This window comes from Paroedura picta, chromosome 5, assembly GCF_049243985.1.
Source record: "Paroedura picta isolate Pp20150507F chromosome 5, Ppicta_v3.0, whole genome shotgun sequence".
Classification (NCBI taxonomy): domain Eukaryota; kingdom Metazoa; phylum Chordata; class Lepidosauria; order Squamata; family Gekkonidae; genus Paroedura; species Paroedura picta.
In genome coordinates this window covers 106,712,785-106,734,004 of record NC_135373.1, presented here as the reverse complement: position 1 = coordinate 106,734,004, position 21,220 = coordinate 106,712,785, and the positions used below count along the sequence as shown (strand labels likewise).

Genomic DNA, 21,220 nt, shown 5'->3' with positions numbered 1-21,220 from the left:
ATTTGTTTTGTTTTGTTACATTTCTCTACTTGCCCTCCCTTGCGGTTCTGGGCAGTTTACAATGAAGGTTTGTAGCTCACAGTTCATTGCCAGCAGGGGCTCATGGGAATTGTAGTCCATGGACATCTGGAGGGCCGCAGTTTGACTATCCCTGATGTAAGGAACCCAACAAAGGATTCTTAGGCCCAAACCAAACCACTGAAATCTTACAGTGCCATTGTAAATAAGCCTTCCTGGTTAATCATCAGTTCAGAATACCTATGAAGCATATTTAAGAAGTCTTATTGGTATTCATGAATTCAGAACTACCTGTTTTTCAAACGTGTCCACCAAGAGGAAAAGGAGGGCTGAAAAACGCCTTAAAGAGCACATTGAATTTTTTGGCTTTAGTCTTTTTTGGGAGACAGATATCATATAATGCTCATTTTTGTTTCAAAAAGCCTTTATCAAAAGTTAAATTCAAAATAAATCTCTCCAGTTACAAAATGGAATCACACATGTTATTCATAAAGCCTGTGTCTTGCAGTGCCATTCTAAACAGAGTTACACCATTCATTCTAAATCCATTAGAAGAGTCTTGCTCTGCTGAGAATTATAGTTAGCAATCAAAGCTTGGCAAATTAAAATCCACTGTCAAATTTACAAGAGATCAGTAGAATACCAGAGCAAAACTATCAACTCACTGAACTGAGATTTTTTATTTGCCCCTGTACCCCTTCTTCACATCTTTTCCTTTTTCTCTTCCCCTAGCATAGCGATCTCCAACCTGTGGGCCGCAGACCACATGTGGTCCTTCGACTAATCGGAGGTGGGCGAAGGACACCTTCTCCCCCCAGCCCTTTACAACACACTTCATTGTTGTGGTGTGTCTGTATCTTATTTTGAAGAGATGTTTAAACATTACCATAGCAATCAGAGAGCGCTAGGGCAGTGGTTGACTATAGAGGAGTAAACTACCTCCCCCACTGGGCCTCAGTAAAAGGCGTTGAGTGGTCCCCGATGATAAAAAGGTTGGGGACCACTGCCCTAGCAGACTCAATATCCTCACCATTCTCCACCTCCTTCTCTTTTCCACTCACCAAACTAACTTTATTCCCCCCATCATCAACTTTATTTACTATGCATTTACACCCCCACCTTTCTCCCCAATGGGAATCCAAAGCTGCTTATATAATTCTTCACCATTTCATCCCTACAGCAACCCTGTGAGGTAGATTAAGCTTAGAGAGCACAAGTGGCACACAATCACCCAACAAGTTTCCATGACAACATAGGGATTGGAAATCACCTGAGCCTCTATGCTGAATAAAATATTTTGTTAATTTGGAATTTCAGAATGCTTCAAGGGACATTTAAATTTAAGTTAATGGGGCCTCTCAATCCTTACTTCAGGTTCCTGGGTTGAGCCACCAGCCAAAATATCATACTGTGACAGGGTGAGACAGCCAGATTTCTTCAGCAAAGATGAAAACAGATACTTAGGACAGTTCAGCCACAAAGGGAAAGAAAAATGACGGGGAAATCTTGCCTCTGAGGGAGGAGCATCATATCAGCCATAAGTGAATTTTAACCTTCTCAGTACCAATGATAGAACTTTCTGCTTGCCCATTTCTCTGTGAGCAATGCAGTGGCTCCAGCAGGTTACTACCAGAGAGACATCATGGCTTATGGCCACATTTTATAGTAAAGTACAATATAGATTTCCTTATCAGTTTTATCTTTGATACACAATTATTTATGTCCCAAAGTATGCTGGTGTGTTGAAACAAGATGTTTGTAATTGTAAAGACCTTTCCATTTGAAGACCTCTTTAGCTCTCAATAAAACACATTTTCCAAATTGACACAGTTTACTAATTTAACAGGATTAACTTTTGCTTATATATTCCCACTGTCATGATGGTCCATTCATAGTCTGAAGAGTGCTTGCATGCAAAAGATCACGCCTTGAAATCTTTGTTGGTCTTAAAGGTGCCACTGGACTCTGGATTTTGTTTTGGTGTACATTTTCCAAAGAAAAGGAAACTTTTATTCCACTAGGGTGTGCTATGAGCCAACAAACACTTCAGAGCTTGTAAATGGTATATTCTCATGTTCTGACACTAAAAACAGCAACAGGCTTTTTATAATATACTCAAGAGTGGTTCAAACTTAACCTCCACAAAGGACCCACAGGGTATGTTTGGTGGGAAGATCAATTGTCATAGAACTGTCTTTACTACATGAATAATAATAACAACAACAACAACAATAATAAATATTTCTATTCTATCCTGACTGTCTGCATCACTTAGGAAAAGTAACAGTATTAAAACAACATACAAAATTTAAAAGATTAACAATATAGCTAATGTAACTTTGCTATGTACAGAACAGTTCCACTATGGCAATTCCCAATTACATGAATTCTACCATTTGGCAAAGAATCTGGTACTTAGCCCAGCATTCTGAGAATCAACTTGGGAGGCAGATTAACTCAAGTTTCCAGCTCTTTTGAAAAAGAATTGAGGAATGCAGATGGTAGTCCATCTACACATATACATTCCTGTTTTCTACATCCCCCCCCAAAAAAAACCAGCCTATATTTTGTTCTCATTGTCACCATCTAGAGAGAATTGAGATGTCCTGTTACAAACTTGAAAGGTGTATCAACTTTCCTTTCATCCCATCCTCCACCCACCCACAAAATCCATATATCTGTCAAAATAAATAATTTCAAAAGCTCTTGAATTCTTTATTGTACAATCTCAGGAGAATCTCTTTTAAAAGTGCCCTCTGGTCATGAAGATTTTATGATTCCTCAGAACTTAAAGATCGTGTCAGAGACAAACTGTAAAGGGAGAAACCTGAAAGTTTGCAGGTTATTTGCTGCTTAAATTACTGTTTCTAGTGTTGCCAGAGGCAAGAAGAAGGCAATCTAGATAATGGTAGAAGGCTATCCTCAGCTAATTTAGCCTTAAGGTCCCTAATTTGTTTTTGCAGGTTTTTTCCTTGGACATTATTTATTTATAACTCGGGGCCAAGCCCACTGCATTCAGGAATACAACGGGCGCTAGATGGCGGGTGGGGGTGGAAGAACTCTGCAGACAGCCTCTCCCTCCCCCCAGGACCTGGAAAGAAAGCAGGCAGCTGTTAGGGAACTCACCAGCAGGGGCAGCTCTGAGCCTCGGAGTTAAGTGGAAGGGGATGGTCAGGGGTGAGGGACGGAAGGCAATTGTCTGGCCACTGGACAGACAGGCAAGCGAGTTGGAGGAGGAGGCCACAGTACGAACAATATATGGAGACACTGATTGGTTCAAGGTCAGCCAGGGAGCAAGACAAAGGTGTATCTTATCACCCTTTCTTTTTAACTGTTATGCAGAGGTAATTATGCGGAAGCATATGATCAGAATTGAAATTGGAAGTCATAACATGCAGATGATACAACACTCCTTGCTGAATCGGAGCATGATCTGAGGACTCTGATAAAGAGACTAAAGGAACAAAGTGAAAAGATGGGACTATACCTAAATATCAAAAAGACCAAGATCATGACAACTACTGGCAGTAGCACCAAAGTCACGATTGACAATGAGAACATTGAATGTATCGATGATTTCATCTTTCTTGGCTCTATGATCACTCAAAGTGGTGGATGCAGCCGAAACACAATGTTAGGCCTGAACCGAGTATGGAAGAGTAAGGATATCAGCCTTAATAAAAAGTGCCAGCTTATCAACGTTATTGTCTTCCCCATAACCACCTATGGATGCAAAAGCTGGACCCTGAAGAAGGAAGACGGGAGGAGAATAAATGCTTTTGAATTATGGTGTCGGATATGAATGCTGCAAATACCATGGACAGCCAAAGTTACCAACAAGATAGTTTTAGAGAGGAGCAAACCAACTATAACATTAGAAGGCAAGATGTTAGGGCTAAAGCTCACTTACTTTGGACACATCATGCAATCAGACTCATTAGAAAAATCATTAATGCTCTGCATGGTCAACAGCAAAAGTAAACGTGGTTGCCAAAGGATCCGCTAGCTCGACATGATCAAAGCCGATACAGGGATGACCATGAACCAACTGAAAGAAGCAGTCAGAGACAGGGACACATGGCAAAGACTTTCCTATAGAATCACCAAGGGTTGGACACGACTGAACGGATGACATCATCATCATTTGAAAAGGGTTCTTTGGGTTCCCTTGGTGGGACTTTAGAATGACTTGAATCTATACCAGAACCAAACCCATACCAGAAACAGATTCCTAAGGGCTATCCAGACATGGAAAAAGGTTGGGGAAGATTAGTTCAAAATTATTAAACTTATACCATTGTTGGCAGTTACTTCCAGAACCAGACAAGAATTCAACAGTGGACCAGAACACAAAGAATCCTGCTCCATTTAGCCCTTCTGTAGATCTCCAGTCTTGCCTCTCTTTCTGGCAAGAGGCTTTTCCCTACAAAAATTCTCCCAGTGCACACAATTGGGATAGCCAGTTGTCACAAAGGCAACAAGCAAGTTGGAGATGTGTTGCTAAAATCCTTATTTGTGACACCAATCTGTCCAGAATCTCTTTAAAAGTGCCCTTTGATCATAAACATTTTATAACTCTTCAGGACATAAAAGGACAGACAAACTTTTCCAGTTTCAGAGTGGAAAAAGTAACTCAACAATAAAATATAGAATAAATTAACACAAAAGATTACTAAAATGAGACAGTGTAACAGAAAAATTGAATATTAAGTGCCAAAGTACCTCTGATGAAAGAGGCAATACAGCAGGTTGGATCCAACCAGGTTTCCTGCAGGAAGGGTCCTGATTGACCACAAAAAGGTCATACTGGGAATTACGTGCCTTGCATGATCAAAAGCCCTGTGGAAGAGAAAGAATGGAGAAACAACATTCTGGCTCCTTGCCACAGCCTTGCATGTTTCTCCCTTATAACTTCCTAAATTTTGCCAAGTGCTTATTGGGTATACAACATGGGAAAATTTATGTTTTGAGAAAAGCAGAGCAGTGATAACCCTGCCCTGTGAAACAGTTTTACATTAAACTTGTTGGGGCAAATACTGTAATGAGAAAAACTGTTACAGCCGGTTTTGCTCCTCCCCTGCATCTCTGGGAAACTGAAAGGAAAGCTGGTCTCAAAAAGAAGAAAATGCATGGGGAGAAACTAATGCCACCTGTTCTCTTCTCTGATCCCTCCACATTTGCCTGTGGAGGGACCAGAGAAGGGCAGAACAGGTAGTATTAACCTCTCCCCATGCATTTTCTTGACATGATGACATTCTTGCTTCAGCCATAAATCTCAGTTAAATAATGTGGGTTTTAAACAATATTTCTGATATTTTACAATTTTGTTGCTGTTTCTGACACTGCAAAGTAGGTTAGAAGTGCCCAAATAAGTATTTATTTTTACAAATCTGAAAATGGTTATAGTTCCTTTTTACCAGGACATTGAAGGTTTTAGAAATTCATATCAGGATTTAGCGCACACTATTGTTTGAGCATTAAAGGCAAATAATCTAATCTGGAAATGTAGTGTACAGTGTGCCAACGTGTTCCAGGACATCTAAGGGCAGGATCAAATGTCATAGTGGATTTGAGATGACAGCTTGTAAGGAATGTGAGTAATGGTCATTGACATTCCCAGAAATGCATAACCTGTAGCCTGAAAATGCATGAATAGTGCATTTAAGTGCTTTGTACTTAATTTTTAAAAAATGTATACAAGTGTTAGGAAACTGGTAGTTCAATGGTAAAGACCTGTTTTTTTATACCCCACTTTTTACTATCTGAAGGAGTCCCAAAGCATCTTACAAACACCTTTCCATTCCTCTCCCTACATCACACACCCTGTGAGGTAGGTAGGGCTGAAAGAGCCCTAATAGAACTGCTCTGTGAGAACAACCCTTAGAGAACTGTGATTAGCCCAATGTTACCCAGCTGACTGCATGGGGAGGAGTGGGGAATCAAACCTGGTTCTCCCAATTAGAGTTTGTTGCTCTTTAATCACTATACCATGCTGGCTCTCACAGTACATGGCTTTCACATGCAAGGCCCCAGGATAAATCTCTGGTACTTCCACTGAAAGTGCTGTCACACAGTAGGGCAAGGGAAATTTCAAGACATCAGTCTCACAGCAGAGAACATTCAGCTCGATTACTCCCAGGGGGAGTCTGGGCAGCCATCCATGAGGAGATACAGTGGCTGTACATCTAAGTGAATCACAAAGACCTGAGATCTGGACTGGTGCTTTTACATATGAACTCTGATCAAAAGCTGGCCCTACCTAAGATTTTTATGCAGTGGATATTAGGTGAAACAACAGTGCATGCTAGGTATAATGCATGTTTATTCAGAAATTCCATGGGCTTCAATGGCACTTATTCCAAACTAAGAACATACAGCATTTCAATCTCAATGTCATACCCAGTGTATTTTGGCTGCTTTTGCAAATATACACAAAGAGTGATAAAATTAGAATCTATAATTATAGTGGCTAAACTAGCACATTTGTCCTGACTGTTACCCAAATAACAGTTTCAGAGCCTAATCTTTTTCACCATGACAAAGATCTATAGAACTGTCCTCTAGTTCTGCATGTGCAAAGCCAATTAGTGTTTTCCAGAGGAGCAATCATTCATACTGGATGGGTATGTTTGAAAATAAGGAGAGCTTCATAAGCAGGCAACAATGTGGCATGAGATCAAAAAGCCAAACCCCACTAGGTGTGACAAATTCTTAGGTTAACCCAAAACAACTCTTTGGAGTTGGCCTACATTCACACAGCTGGCATACCCGGGTTCCCTTCCACTTGAACGATATAACATCTTCCGTGCTTAAGAACAGGACCTAATAGCTCGGGTAACTCTTATCTCATTCGAATCTGGAACACTTGAAATGACATTGCTTGACATTGAAATGAAGAAATGTGCTTTTGAAGTTGTTAGACAATGTGCATTGTATTTCTGAAGAGATAGGGCTAATTTACTTGCCATTAATAAGCATCCCGAAGGCAGCGGAGCTGAAAGAAAGAGCACCTTGTGGAACATGCAGAAATGCAGTTCCTCCATGTCCTTTATAGTTTAACAAGAATGAAACACAGCATTTGCTTGCTGCATCAAAAGAAGATGACAACATTTTTAAGTCCAGAAAAGAGATAGCAAACGTGTAGGGTTGCAATCATAAACACATGTATTAAAGAGTAAGGCCCACTGGGATTTCCTTCAGAATATGCGAGTTGAGGATAACACTTTGACAAGATAAAGATTGTGTACTATTTCATATAAGGTGGCATTGGCTTTAATAACAGGAAATTGGTTTTGAAAGACCTCAAAATGAGGGTTTCACCCTCCCCCATAACACAAACAACTCAACTGTAGCAGGGGTTGCCTTCCATGACTCATTCACAATGACCAAATTAAGATGCTTGCAAATGACATTACAATAAAACATTAAATGCTACTTAATTTCTGTAAGTGATTTACACAGCAAACAATTGAGATGCAGGAGTAACATGAGAGACTTTTACGTCATATATTCAGTTATGAAACAGCAGAGTTTATAAGCGAGTCCCATACAGGATTTTACCAAGTCCAGATCAAGCGTCAATCTTTTAAAGGACTACAACTCCCATGGTGCATTGTAAGGAAGCCAAGCCCAACATGGAAATCATTGCTGCCGTCAGTAAAGGGAAGCACCAACGAGGAACGAATACAGAAGCTGCGAGTCTGTGCGGAGTCCCCAGTGGGGAACGTAGTTTCGAGCATTTCAGCCGGTTTTTCTTAAATTGCTGGTTTCATGATAATCCCAACGCATTTTCGGCCGAAGAGGCAACGCGTGGGGAAGAATAATTCCTGTCAGTTATCTTCGACACGCCCCTCCTTCGCACGCGTTAGACAGTGAAGCGGAAGTGGAAATCGTCATAGTAACCCTTCAATCACGCCTCCCGCGAGTGTCCCGGAAGCACTTCGAACAGAAACCGCTTAAGTTTTCTGTTTTTTAAATTCGGTCTCCGGAGTCATTCTGGTTTTCGCCGGACGACGTGTACATTGAAAACAAACCCCCCAAAATGCAAAAGACATAGAAACAGCCCGCCCGGACACAGGCTATTCCCGCCCTTACGAGCGATTGGTCCGTTAAGATAGCAACATCCAATTGAGCGCAGCCACGCTCTGGCACCGGGAAACCTCACCTGGAAGGGCGCGATTGGCGGGGAGAGAACGCCGCTCCTCCCCTCCAAGCTTCCTAGTGGCTCTGCGATTCGCGTGGTGCGCTCCGATTGGTGGGACCAAGAAGCGGTTTACCCCCGCCCCGCGGCGCCTGCTAGTGATAAGTCTGGGGGGGCGGGCTGGCTTCGGTTAGCGGCGCTGGCCATTGAGAGCGTGTGGCGATTCCCCTCCCCTCAGAGGATAGGTGTGCGTGCGCCTCTCTCCTTCCCCCCCCCCATTGGTTTTGGGCGAGAAAAGTTCCTGGTCTGTTGGTGCGCGTGGGAGGCAGGTCCTGTCCTGTCCAGGCGGGTAGTTCCGGCACCGCTGCAACGATGAAGCCTCTGTGGGGACTCGGCCTCCTCTGCGTCCTGCTGCTGGCCGGTGAGTGCGGAGGGGGGAGGGGGTTCTCGAACCTTCCACGCCGGGCGGGGAGGGGGAGGGGGAAGGGCTGCGGGGACCCGGCAAGGGGACTTTGCGCCCTGCGGCTCCTGGCCGGAGAAATTCGCCTCACGAAATGACTCTTGAGCCCCTCTCTCTGGGAGGGGAGGCCGTCCTAGGCATCCTCCCTGCGACCCCAAAAACACGTCAGTCAAGGGGGGAGGGGGGGCTCGCCACCTTTAAAAGGCTGGCTCCCTGATTTGGGCAAAAGCCACCCGGATTTAGACCTTCCCATTCGCTCCCGTGTGCACGGCACCTCCCACCACCATGCATTTGACATGGTTCCCCATGGAAACTTCTCAGTGAGTTTCGGAATATACTTTTTCCCTCCCTCCTTCGTGTTGCTGGAATTTGACTTCGGATTCCCCTAAATGTGGCCATTTAACTAAGATGGATTTGGTCGAACTCAAAGGAGGAGGCCTTCGCCCAAGCAAAGAACCTTGAACCTCAGCTGCACCTTTGCACGGTGAAGGAGTGCTTGGAAGATGGGTGGGCTTGCTTACAAACATGGTTGGGCATTTGTCGTTATAATGGTGTCTGGTGTGGTTATATTATTGTACATTGTAGTTTGTAGTCACCTGTTTTTGCATTGTGTGAGTGACAAAAGGTCATCAGAATAAGGGTTTTCCCCCAGAACTGTGTAGGTTTGTAAGATTTGCGTCCTGTGTAGCACAATAAAATGCAGGAGACTACAAATGGCAGTCTTGGCATCATCTTGAAATAAGTACTTTAATGAGACTAGTTTTATCATCTGCTCTTCTACTAAGCAAGACATGTTCAGGAAAGGGATTACTTGTTTCTTGAGACAAATCTACCTGCACTGTCCTTTCAACATTTTGATATACAAGGTAATTTAGCAGCACTTCACGGGCTTTGTCCCATTCAATCAACTCCATTGCCTTTCTGGTTTCATGGTGAGGTGTGGCATGGAATCTTGCTTCATTGACTTTACAAGAAATCTGTTTTTCTTCCAAATTTATCATTCTGTGTTCATCTTTTCTTCAAACTAAATGTTACTCCCTTCTGGTGCCAGTGCTCAGTGCTTCATTAATGACTGTAGTACTGTTAAGCTGTACATGAAAAACTGCTTAGCAGACACTGCTTCATACTTTTGAAAGTACCTTGAACACAATGTGTTTCTGTACTGTTCTGTGCTGCAAAGATAAGCAACAATGTTTCAAGTGCTTGACCATAGTAACCAGTCAAAATCATCCTTTTGCAGCCTCTGCCCAGGCAGATGAACTGGATGTGGATGGCACCGTGGAAGATGATCTGGGCAAAAGCAGAGAAGGATCTCGAACTGATGATGAAGTTGTTCAGAGGTTTGTTTTGCAGCTATTTCTGTACATGTAATGTGCAGCATTCTTGTCATTGCCACACTCTACTTTATGGGCCAACTTTACTGCTGGTGTCTATTTTATTATTAAATTTAACGGGTAGAATATAAATCATCAAGAGCCTCTTGTGGCACAGAGTGGTAAGGCAGCAGAAATGTTGTCTGAAAGCTCTGCCCATGAGGCTGGGAGTTCAATCCCAGCAGCCGGCTCAAGGTTGACTCAGCCTTCCATCCTTCCGAGGTCGGTAAAATGAGTACCCAGCTTGCAGGGTGGTAAAACAGTAATGACTGGGGAAGGCACCGGCAAACCACCCCGTATTGAGTCTGCCATGAAAATGGTAGAGGGCGTCACCCTAAGGGTCAGACATGACCCAGTGCTTGCACAGGGGATACCTTTACCTTTATATAAATCATCATTGAATAAACACTGAACATTTGAGTTGAAAAATATGTTCTGTCCTGAATTGCTCACTCACTCAGGGTCCAAAAATGGTATTTTTTACAGGGAAGAGGAATCTATCCAGTTGGATGGCTTAAATGCATCCCAGATAAAACAAATCAGAGAACAGTCAGAAAAGTTTGCATTCCAGGCTGAAGTGAACAGAATGATGAAGCTTATTATCAATTCTCTGTACAAAAATAAAGAGGTAGGTAATTTATATGTTACAGAACACTAGAGGTGTGACCAATTTATTTTTGTATACTTAAGCCCTGTTTTCAACATTATGCTACAGATCTTCCTGAGAGAATTGATTTCAAATGCTTCTGATGCTTTAGACAAAATTCGGCTGATCTCACTAACTGATGAAAACGCCCTTTCTGATAATGAAGAACTCACGGTTAAAATCAAGGTAAATTGCCGTTTTTGTCTCTTCTGCTGTAGTCACAGATTACTTCTCTTTTGCAGATAGAAGGTGCTAATTTCTAAGTGCCCGTATATAGAGACTGATAGAAAAGAATAGAGAGCTGAATGTTGCCTAATATAATGCAGAACAAACTGTATTTATTTTGCAGTGTGATAAAGAGAAGAATATGCTTCACGTTACAGACACTGGTATTGGCATGACCAAAGAAGAGCTTATTAAAAATCTGGGTACCATTGCCAAGTCTGGTACAAGTGAATTCTTAAATAAGGTCACTGAGATGCAGGAAGAGAACCAGTCAACCTCTGAGCTGATTGGTCAGTTTGGTGTTGGGTTTTACTCTGCCTTCCTTGTAGCAGATAAAGTTATTGTGACATCAAAGCACAACAATGATACTCAACACATCTGGGAGTCTGACTCAAATGAGTTCTCTGTAATCAGTGATCCGCGAGGAAATACCTTGGGAAGAGGTACTACGATAACGTAAGTATCATTGCAAATTTCCTTAAGACATTTACTTTATTTTTAAAAGGTAGCAAGCTGTCAACACTCAAGCCTGATAAATAAGTTTATGTTAAAACTCTAGATATGGCTCTAACCTAAATGCATCTCTTATACCATGTATAATTCTGCTGCTGATTAGCAGTATCACTGACAAGGCACAACAATATTCTATCTTAAGCTGCTGTTTCCTTGGTTTGCATCATCAAAGACTGACTTTGGGTGATGGACACTTTCCTGTTCCCTGGGGAATGTAGCAGAACTTTGTACCATTTCACATAGATTTTATAGCAGGCAGTGTATTATGCTTGTCATGGATAGGATGCTATTGGCATTGGAGGGGTGGCTAAATTCTAGCCTTTGCAAAATTGTAGCTCCCTAGCTTCTGTACTCAATCCTTGGATGACTATACGATCTATCCTGGATGACTATATGATCTATACTATCCTAATGTATTAAAATTGTATACAGAATGCTAAACTTCCATAGCATAAAGAGTAGATTATCAGTTAGTTAACAACCTGTAAAACACAGCAATAATTTGGCTCCATATACTCTTCGTTTTTAATTTGTAATGTTTTAATTGTTACTTAGAAGCTTTGAGCCAAGAAACAAGGTAGGATATAAATATTTAAAGAACTAAACTGAATGGCTTGTTATGTTTCTTAGCCTTGTTTTGAAGGAAGAAGCATCAGATTATCTTGAGCTAGATACGGTTAAGAACCTCGTCAGGAAATACTCACAGTTCATAAACTTCCCTATATACGTATGGAGTAGCAAGGTAAGCCAAATGCCATATAACGCACTTTATAGTGTAGTATTTAGACTTGTGTTTGTGACATAGTATCTTTAATTTCCATCTCAGAACTGAAGCTTTGCAAATTTGTTGTGAATAGATGATATGCAAGTGAAGTGGGCTTTTACAGTTAGCATATTGCAATTGCATGCAGTAGTGAACAGAATAAGTTCACTAGTGATCCTTCTGATAAATTGTCTAATGCTTACATTTGTAACAGTGCAGAATTGCCACCATAAATAAAAATTGATTTTGAATATACATGGAGTAATATTTCATGTTCTAATGATAAGACTTCATGGGGGAAACTTCACTAGACCCTTCTGATAAAGTCTTCTTTATGTTTTTTTACAGACTATAACTGTAGAAGAACCTATGGATGAGGAAGAAGCAAAAGAGAAAGAGGAGACAGATGATGAAGCTGCAGTGGAGGAAGAGGAGGAAGAGAAAAAACCCAAAACTAAAAAAGTAAGAATAGATTCAGTGGCTTTAACAATATATCTATTATTTCAATACAGTTGTGAATTTAAGCAAATTAGTAAATCCAAATAGGAGGAGGTGTTGTATGTCTCTAGATGAAATTGGTATTTATTGAACAGTATTCTTCAACCTAACACATGCAAATAGAAGAGTAATGTAACATCAGTATTATGACTATAGTTGATAGAATCTGGAACTTCAGTCCTCTGCTCCAAAATGAGGAATCAAATAGTAATATTCTTGAATTTAGTTCCATTTTGATGGATTACTGATTTTGCAGGAAAATGTTTTCTAACAAACATTCAATTACATGAATAGCAGCAAATCCATAGTGGCTTACTAAAACGATGCTACAGAAAGGTCAGCTTTCCTTTAGTGGGAAGCTTCCACCATGTCTGCTGGCTTGAAACCATGTAAAAATCTATGGCCGTCTAGCTTATGAATGATATGAAAATATTCACAGGTTGACAAAACTGTCTGGGACTGGGAACTTATGAATGACATCAAGCCAATTTGGCAGAGACCATCCAAAGAAGTTGAAGAAGATGAATACAAAGCTTTCTACAAGTCATTTTCCAAGGTATACTTTGGTACTAATGTCCTAGTGGAAGCCATGGGAGACCACAGTAGTAAATACTAAGAGACAAATGAGAATTTCTAGTGGACTGACTTCTCAGTAGACTGGCATTTTATAAAATCCCCTTCAACACTGAACGGTTGTTTAATTAGGCAAGCCTCTTCATGTTAGGACCTCTTCTGAGGCAAACTTAAAAGGAATTGATCCATATGTGTGAAATCAGATTCTCCTTTTTATTTTCTCAAGCAAACAAATTTCTCTACCTGATTCTCAGCAATAAGCCTACATTCCAATGCAAAAGTACCTATCTGAGTAGAGTGTACTAGACTGCTGGCAGGCAACCTTTTTCCTAAGCAGCTTGCTTGCATTCAACCTTTCCAGGCTCTCTGGATTTGGGAAATATATTTGATTACAAGAATTGTAGCAGACACCCTTGGTTTTTGTAAAGAGAACTGACTGCTGTCAATTTTTCCATAGGAACCAGATGATCCTATGGCTTACATTCACTTCACTGCTGAAGGAGAGGTGACATTCAAATCTATCTTGTTTGTTCCCACCACTGCTCCACGTGGCTTGTTTGATGAATATGGATCCAAAAAAAGTGATTTTATAAAGGTAAAAAACTGGCTGATTTCATTAACACAATTGTTTGTTCCGGCTTTTAAACAGTCTTCAAGTATTGTCTTGTGTTGCAGCTTTATGTCCGGAGAGTGTTCATCACTGATGACTTCCATGATATGATGCCCAAATACTTGAACTTTGTCAAGGGTGTTGTAAGTATCTTCACAAGTAATGTACAAGAATTTTTTTTTAGTTTTAGCTTTTTTTTTTTTAGTTTGGGACCAAGTTGCTTTAAATGTTTCTCTCTGTTAACTATAGGTAGATTCTGATGATCTTCCTCTAAATGTGTCTCGTGAGACTCTTCAACAGCACAAACTGCTAAAGGTGAGTCATTATATTGTTTGAACCCTGTTTAACTTGGGTGTTTGGAGGTTCAGGGACTATTTTATCTATATTTGCTGTTAGGGCTATTAAATAGAAATACTTTTGTTCAATATCTAAAGAGTAGGTTGGTCTATAGAGGATCTACAGAGGGCCAAACCTTGTTCACTTCACCTGGAAGATGGTGCTGTCACCAAAAATGTAGCATATCACTGGTCTTTCTTCTAAAGTTCAAGACCAATGAAGTTTTATTCAAAGTGTAAGCTTTCATTTGCACACAGGTTTCTTCCGATACATTGTAATTGAAATTACCAGTCTGTATATTTAGGTGGAGCAGGGTTTTGACAGCCCTAGAAGGGTTTCCTGAAAGGGTAGGAGTTAGTTAAGTTTTTATGTAGTTTAAAATATTTTGAAATGTTAATTTGGTAGTATGACCATATATGGTCATGACACTGCCCCCCATGGACAATGATAGGCATGGAGGGGGTGGGAAGGGGGCCCCAGGTGGGCATGTACACAACTATGGTTCCCAGCCATATTCTGCATGATCACACCACTTCTGGGGTTTCTCGAAGCCTGTAGAAAATTTTAGGGGTTTCTCAATGGTAAAAAAATTCAGAAAGGCTGAATTAATAACCCCTCCTCCCACAAAAAACCACAAACCTTACATCAGAGCAACCAACACGTATGGTGCATTCGAGGAAAATCAGAAGGAAACAGATACTCTGAAGTTGCCTTGGAATCAGGCAAAGTGAGAGAATTAATTTGCACCTTATTAAATGAATGCTTTAATTCCTAACAGCTCTTGTTTCAGTTAGTCTGGAGGTGTTGCAAGCAGCTGGTAGGCCAGCAGCTAAGAAGCAAATGACATGTATGAAAGAAGCCCTAATCATTGTAAAGAAGGAAATACACCAAAATCAGATTGATTGTCATACAGGTCAAATTCTACAGCAAAGGAGAAAAGGACAAAAATCTGACATTAAGAATAACAAAACTGAAAAACCTGTTATGAAAACATTTCAGCCTTATCGCAAAGAAAGTTTAGGAGCAGATGAAAAGGAAATTGCTTCATTACACCACTAAGAACAATGGAACCTGCAGGATTCAACAGGGTTTTTTAATCTCACTACATATTCTAAGATCCTTATGCCTCTATTATTATGAATCCCCCAGAAGGGGGCTATACATCCTTCTTATTTGGATTATAGTAGAATACAATTGGGAATGGTAGATTGGAATGTGTTTCTCTGGTCTAGGGAGACAGATACACTGGCCAGCCTGCTGCCTCAGAGAAAAAGATGCTGTGCTGTTGCCTCCATGCTTGAGACCAGACCATTGGAGCATGACAGCAGAGTCAATTAAACCCAAACAAATATAGTTGTCATATAAATAAAGGCTGTTATTCCAGATTGGTCCTTGGATCTATTAAGCACTTTTATTATGCTATATGCTATTTTTACTGCTCACCTATCTATGAACTGGTAACTTCCATTTCAGTGTATCTGAAGAAGGGTGCATGCACACAACAGCTTATATCTTGAATTAAACTTTGTTGGTTTCAAGGGCACCACCGGTCTTTAATTTTAATCTGCTGCTTCAAACCAATAAAGCTTTATCCACGTGGTCTGCCTTATAGCAGAGAGACTTAAGATTCAGAGTAAAGTTTGCACTGTGTAGCCTGAGGATCAGTCTTGTGTTCTTCATAAGTCCATTTATAGTTCTGATTTTAATAGGGTAAAATTCAGGACTTAATAACTGTTTTGTTATGTGACTGTGTGTAAGAACATGCCATTATGATTCATTGTGAACTTGCAGCCTGAATTATTCTAGTACTCTAAACTCTCCTTGCTTCCTCCTGTATATTTTAGGTTATTCGAAAGAAACTTGTCCGCAAAACACTTGACATGATTAAAAAGATTGCTGAAGAAAAATATAATGATACATTCTGGAAAGAATTTGGGACAAATATAAAACTCGGAGTAATTGAGGACCATTCCAACCGTACTCGTCTAGCTAAACTGCTTCGTTTCCAATCTTCTCATAATGAGAGCAGCCTTACTAGTCTAGACCAATATGTGGAAAGAATGAAGGAGAAGCAGGACAAAATCTATTTCATGGCTGGATCAAGCAGAAAGGAGGTAAAAATAATACAAGCTATTACAGCAGAGTTGTTCCATTCTAAAAGCTTTCTGTTGTAATGACTAGTTTTATTACAGTTTAAGTCTGTACAAAATTTAGAGTGATGCCATTTTTCTGTGTTGGAGATACTCTGCAGCATTGTCTCAACTGGTTTTCACTGGCATTTGTTGTAGGCTGAATCGTCACCATTTGTGGAACGTCTTTTGAAGAAGGGCTATGAAGTAATCTATTTGACTGAGCCTGTAGATGAATATTGTATTCAGGCTCTTCCAGAGTTTGATAACAAAAGATTTCAGAACGTTGCTAAGGAAGGAGTAAAGTTTGATGAAAGTGAAAAGGCAAAGGAAGCACGTGAAGCTTTGGAAAAAGAGTACGAACCTCTTCTGAACTGGATGAAAGATAAAGCTCTGAAAGACAAGGTACATATATGCTGAGTCCTCTATCTTTTCGATGGCATCTTTGTCTTCATGAGTTCCAAAAGTAGCAGCACTTTTTTTCCTTTCTTTTAGATTGAAAAAGCTGTGTTGTCTCAGCGATTAACCCAGTCCCCCTGTGCACTTGTGGCTAGTCAGTATGGATGGTCAGGCAACATGGAAAGGATCATGAAGGCCCAAGCTTATCAAACTGGCAAAGATATCTCTACAAAGTATGGATTCTGTGAGCGTTTCTTGAGTCTTGTAGGCAATGGGTATTGGTAGAACATATATTAATAGGATATTGGGTAGATACAAAATAAAACATCTTTGGGAGAAGGCACTCAGACTTCTAAACAGTTTATACTGGTTCATTTAGCAATCTTCAGATTTCCTGCCAGTCTCCTTGAACACTTTTTTGTTTCATGGACTGTGTTGAAGTCTGACTACTTAGTGCTGAAGACCAAGGGGCTAACTGGCTTGTCTTAGTAAGATGTTGCCAATGGGCATTCATGCTTTTACAGCATTCCTTTACAAATCGGGTATTGTAGTTTTATGCACATCTTCTGTTGGGTTATCTATCAGTGGAATGGCACCCCTTGGTGGGTTATTCCTTTCAGAGTAAATTGTTGTCAGAAAACATATCTTAAAGGGGTGTTGCACTCCCACTGGATTCAGCCTACTCTGAAGAGTCAAGAGGTCTTCTAGCGACCTAGCATTTTGCTTAAGATTGAACTTTAAAGATGGTTGTTTTACCCTCAGAGCAGCAATACATCTTTAGGGTAGGAACCAGACCATGCTTTACAACAAAGTGTATGGCTTTAAAGTTACCTATATAAAGAAAGCTTTTAGAGCTGCATGGTGTTACTCTGGAGCAGGGGTTGTCAACCTGTGGTCCTCCATATGTCCATGGATATCTGGAGGACCACAGGTTGACTACCCCTGCTCTAGAGACACTTTTCCTTACCATCTGAGATGTAATGGAAATACTTCAGTCTCCAAAGAGATGTGTGAGAAACCTTTCTCATCCCAAAGTTTTGGAAGTTCTAAGGTAGATAGTGTTGAATTTAGCTTTTGATCAAGCACAGGTGGTCTTGATGAATCTATGGGTGTATTTGGTATATTTAAAATCACAAATGACTTACTCAGCTGAAAATTCTATATCTGAATGAATGAGTGCATTGGCTACCGACCCTTGCCCTTTCTTGGCTTAAGATAGGAACATGAAATGCATAGTACTGCTGGGAAGTGGAGCATGACAAACTTACAGCTGCGTGTTATTTTTTCCCCTCACTGCAGTTACTATGCAAGCCAAAAGAAGACATTTGAAGTCAACCCTAGGCATCCTGTTATAAAAGATATGCTCAGACGGATTCAGGTAAGAAAAGTTCAAAACATTAACAGAGCTGTGTGGACTTGTGAAGTGCTTCAGGTCTATTCATATACTTTAAATTCTATCAGAATAAGTTTGGCATCCAAACTTGTATCCATGCTTTTGGGGAACTCTAACTAAAATAGTTTTAATTTTTCTAAATTAACTCTTATTTTAATATTAGGAAAATGAAGATGACCAAACTGTTGCAGATCTTGCTGTAGTTTTATTTGAGACGGCTACTCTAAGATCAGGGTATTTGCTACCAGACACAAAGGAATATGGAGAAAGGATAGAAAGAATGCTTCGTCTGAGTTTGAACATTGACCCAGAAGAAAAGGTTAGTCAAAATGTTGAGCCACTGTGTAGGATGCAGCCTTTCAGACTTCTGGTTGCATTAATAGCTTAAATTGTTAAAACAAATAGCAGGAGCGTTGCTCTGTTCAACTTTAAAGCCTCACATTCAGACGACACTGAAGCTCTGTTACCTAAATAATATTTATTTCGGAAAGGTGGAAGAGGAGTCTGAAGAACCAGAAGAGACTGCTGAAGAGGTAGAACAAGATGAGGAGGAAGTAGAACCTGATGAAGACAGCGAAGATAGTGAAACACTTAAAGTTAGTATACTTATGTGGCTTCTCACCCACATTGTACAAAAAGTGATTGCTGGAGCCTTCTCTTACCTTACAGTCAAACAGTTGATGCTAACTGTAGAAAGTACTATGCCAAAAATCGCTCGTGGTCTGAAATATCTGTTACTTTAGCCCAGTAAAGCCCACTTTCTATACATGCAACAGTTTTCAGGACCTGCTGGTAGAGCACACTAATTTCTACATCTTGACACCAAACCAATTCATTATTTGTGTTCAAAAGTTGATAATTTCACTGAGCAGTGTTTGCATTTCATACATCATTGTTGAAGTAAATCAGATTTGTTATCAATTTCCCAGAACTGCATCCCTGCCCTTGGGACCCTTGGTTCCCAGTCTAGCTTTAAAACCATTGTTTTAAGCTGTAGAAATGATGTTACAGCAGGAAGGGCTGGGTTCTGTACTGTACTACTTGTTGCTCAAATATAGTGGTCGATCCAATTAATGGCAAAGCATTAACATACGCCAAAATTGAACATTGATGTATTGCATAAGGACTCTTGGCTTGTTTAATAAAAATAAGTCTTCCTACAAGCCAGATGTTCAAGAAATGAGTTTTTGTGATGCTGAGGAAATATCTTGGCATGGCTGTGCACTTGAAATTCTCAAAGCAAAATGAGTAGCTGACCTAATCTAAGCACTAGAAATGGCATTGGAGGTATGAAAATAGGGCTGCAGAATTCCTCTATATATTAGTGTGTTGGAAATAGCTCACTTTCCCCCTCTCTCTTTGCAGGAGCCTACAGACACAAAAGATGAACTGTAACATGCACTCTCAACTAGATCCTGTGACCGGGATGAAGCAGGAATGTGAACTTAAAGTTGTTTTGTTTTTTTTCACTGTAAAATGTTTTGGGGGGGATGCTGTTATGGGCAGAAGGGATTTTTTAAGTTGCATTTTTTAAACATTCCTCACAATGTAAATTTGTACTATTTAACTGACTACTTGGTGTAAAATCTTGTCATGTGTACAAAATTAAAATGTTCACACCATTGGTGGATTTATATTGAAGTACTTAACCTCTTATGGTGAGGAAGTCACTTAAAACTCAACAGAAATGTGGACCAGGGCAATTAATACTGTAGGGAATAGACAATGAGCTATAAATATGCACAGGTCTCTGATTCTTTTTAGTGTAAATATAGTTTCATGTAAGGTTTCAAAAAGGTTGAAGCAAACAGACTTCACAGAAAAGCAAACTTTAACATTTCACAAGCTCAAGATAAACTACAGCAACCAGATTAGTGTTCACAGAAAGGGGATGCTTCTTTTCCAGACCCATTTGAAACTTGAAAAGGCATCCAATTTCCATTCTATAACTAAATTTTAAGATTTTCTGTAATTTCGCTCTGCAGGTATGAATTAGCAGGAAGTCCCGCGCCCCCAGGATGTATGCCTGGCTTCGACCAGGGGCAGGGCCTTTTTGGTCCTGGCCCCTACCTGGTGGAGTGAGCTGTGGGCACTGTTGGGACTCCTAGAGTTCCACGGGGCCCGCAAAACAGCTCTTCTGCCAGGTGTTTGGTTAGGGTGGGATAGTAATCCTGCAATGTAAAATCTGGTCCCCCCCTCCCCCCTTTCAGTCCCTGTGCACAGTATTAGGCAGCATTAGGGATCCTGGTGTCATCTATTTGTATTGCCTGTCAATATTACCATTAGCACTGGCCCAATGGTCCAATATATGAGCAGAGGTTTTAGAATTAAATAGTATATGCTACCTTTTATGATGAGGATTGTTTTTGAGATTATTGGGGATTGTTTTAGGTTATGTTTTAGATGTGACTTGTTCATTGTCTTGTGAACCTCCCTTTACAAGGAGGCCAGTTCTGTTGGTGGTATGATGAGGTCTGGTGGGACAACTCCATTTTACAGGCCCTGCATCCTGCATATCTGTTTAAGGACTTGTAGGGCCTTGATCTTACCCAGGACACTGTTCCTCCAGGCCAGAGGCAAGGCCAAAAAGGCCCATCTCTGGGGCAGAACCCTTGGCAGATCTTGCATACTGGAATGCAGGCTCCTCTGAGGGACAAAGGGTTGAATGTGGTCCTGCAGGTACAAAGGTCCTAGACCATTTAGGACTTTAAAGGTTAGTACCAATATCCTGAGCCTGATTCAGTCCTCAACTTGGGAACCAATGCAGCTGGGCAAGCACTGGTCAAATATGTTGTCTCCACCCAGTACTGATTCAGAGCTGGGCTGCTGCATTTTGGGCCAGTTCCATTCAATCTTATATTTCTGTTCTTTGCTGCAATCTGACATTCCTCCATTTTTTTTTGGGGGGGGGGAGTATAATCAGTGGTTTATTTATAGCCTGTTCAAAGTGGTTTCATATTTTTGTATTGTCACTATATCTCTGGTATATGTGTAATATAACCAGGAGATCCTATGAACTGCCCACCAGAACCAGCACCTCTGTGTCAATGCCCCTATTCTCTGTTGCTTTCAACAGTGTGTGTGTGTGGGAGGGGGAATTTAAAGGCAGGCATTGGGTTTTGCTGGGCACTAGCACATTACACT

The 21,220-nt window shown here is 40.7% G+C and overlaps 1 protein-coding gene across 1 annotated transcript; it reads left to right on the top strand.

Annotated features, from left to right (window-relative positions):
• Positions 1-8,344: 8,344 nt before the first annotated feature.
• HSP90B1 (heat shock protein 90 beta family member 1) lies at positions 8,345-19,698 on the top strand. Its single transcript, XM_077339738.1, has 18 exons — positions 8,345-8,579; positions 9,859-9,958; positions 10,478-10,619; positions 10,707-10,823; positions 10,987-11,318; positions 12,006-12,117; positions 12,487-12,600; positions 13,076-13,192; positions 13,667-13,804; positions 13,885-13,962; positions 14,069-14,134; positions 16,000-16,269; positions 16,444-16,689; positions 16,780-16,916; positions 17,983-18,061; positions 18,240-18,395; positions 18,568-18,672; positions 19,442-19,698. The coding sequence occupies exons 1-18, from the start codon at positions 8,531-8,533 to the stop codon at positions 19,469-19,471; spliced, it is 2,388 nt and encodes a 795-aa protein (XP_077195853.1). The 5' UTR covers positions 8,345-8,530; the 3' UTR covers positions 19,472-19,698.
• Positions 19,699-21,220: the final 1,522 nt, after the last annotated feature.

Bases quoted from the DNA above. Each gene is read 5' to 3' on its own strand.
- HSP90B1 (XM_077339738.1), top strand. From the start codon at position 8,531: ATGAAGCCTCTGTGGGGACTCGGCCTCCTCTGCGTCCTGCTGCTGGCC. The intron at 12,118-12,486 runs GTAAGCCAAATG...GTTTTTTTACAG, and splicing joins TATACGTATGGAGTAGCAAG to ACTATAACTGTAGAAGAACC. The intron at 18,062-18,239 runs GTAAGAAAAGTT...TTTTAATATTAG, and splicing joins ATATGCTCAGACGGATTCAG to GAAAATGAAGATGACCAAAC.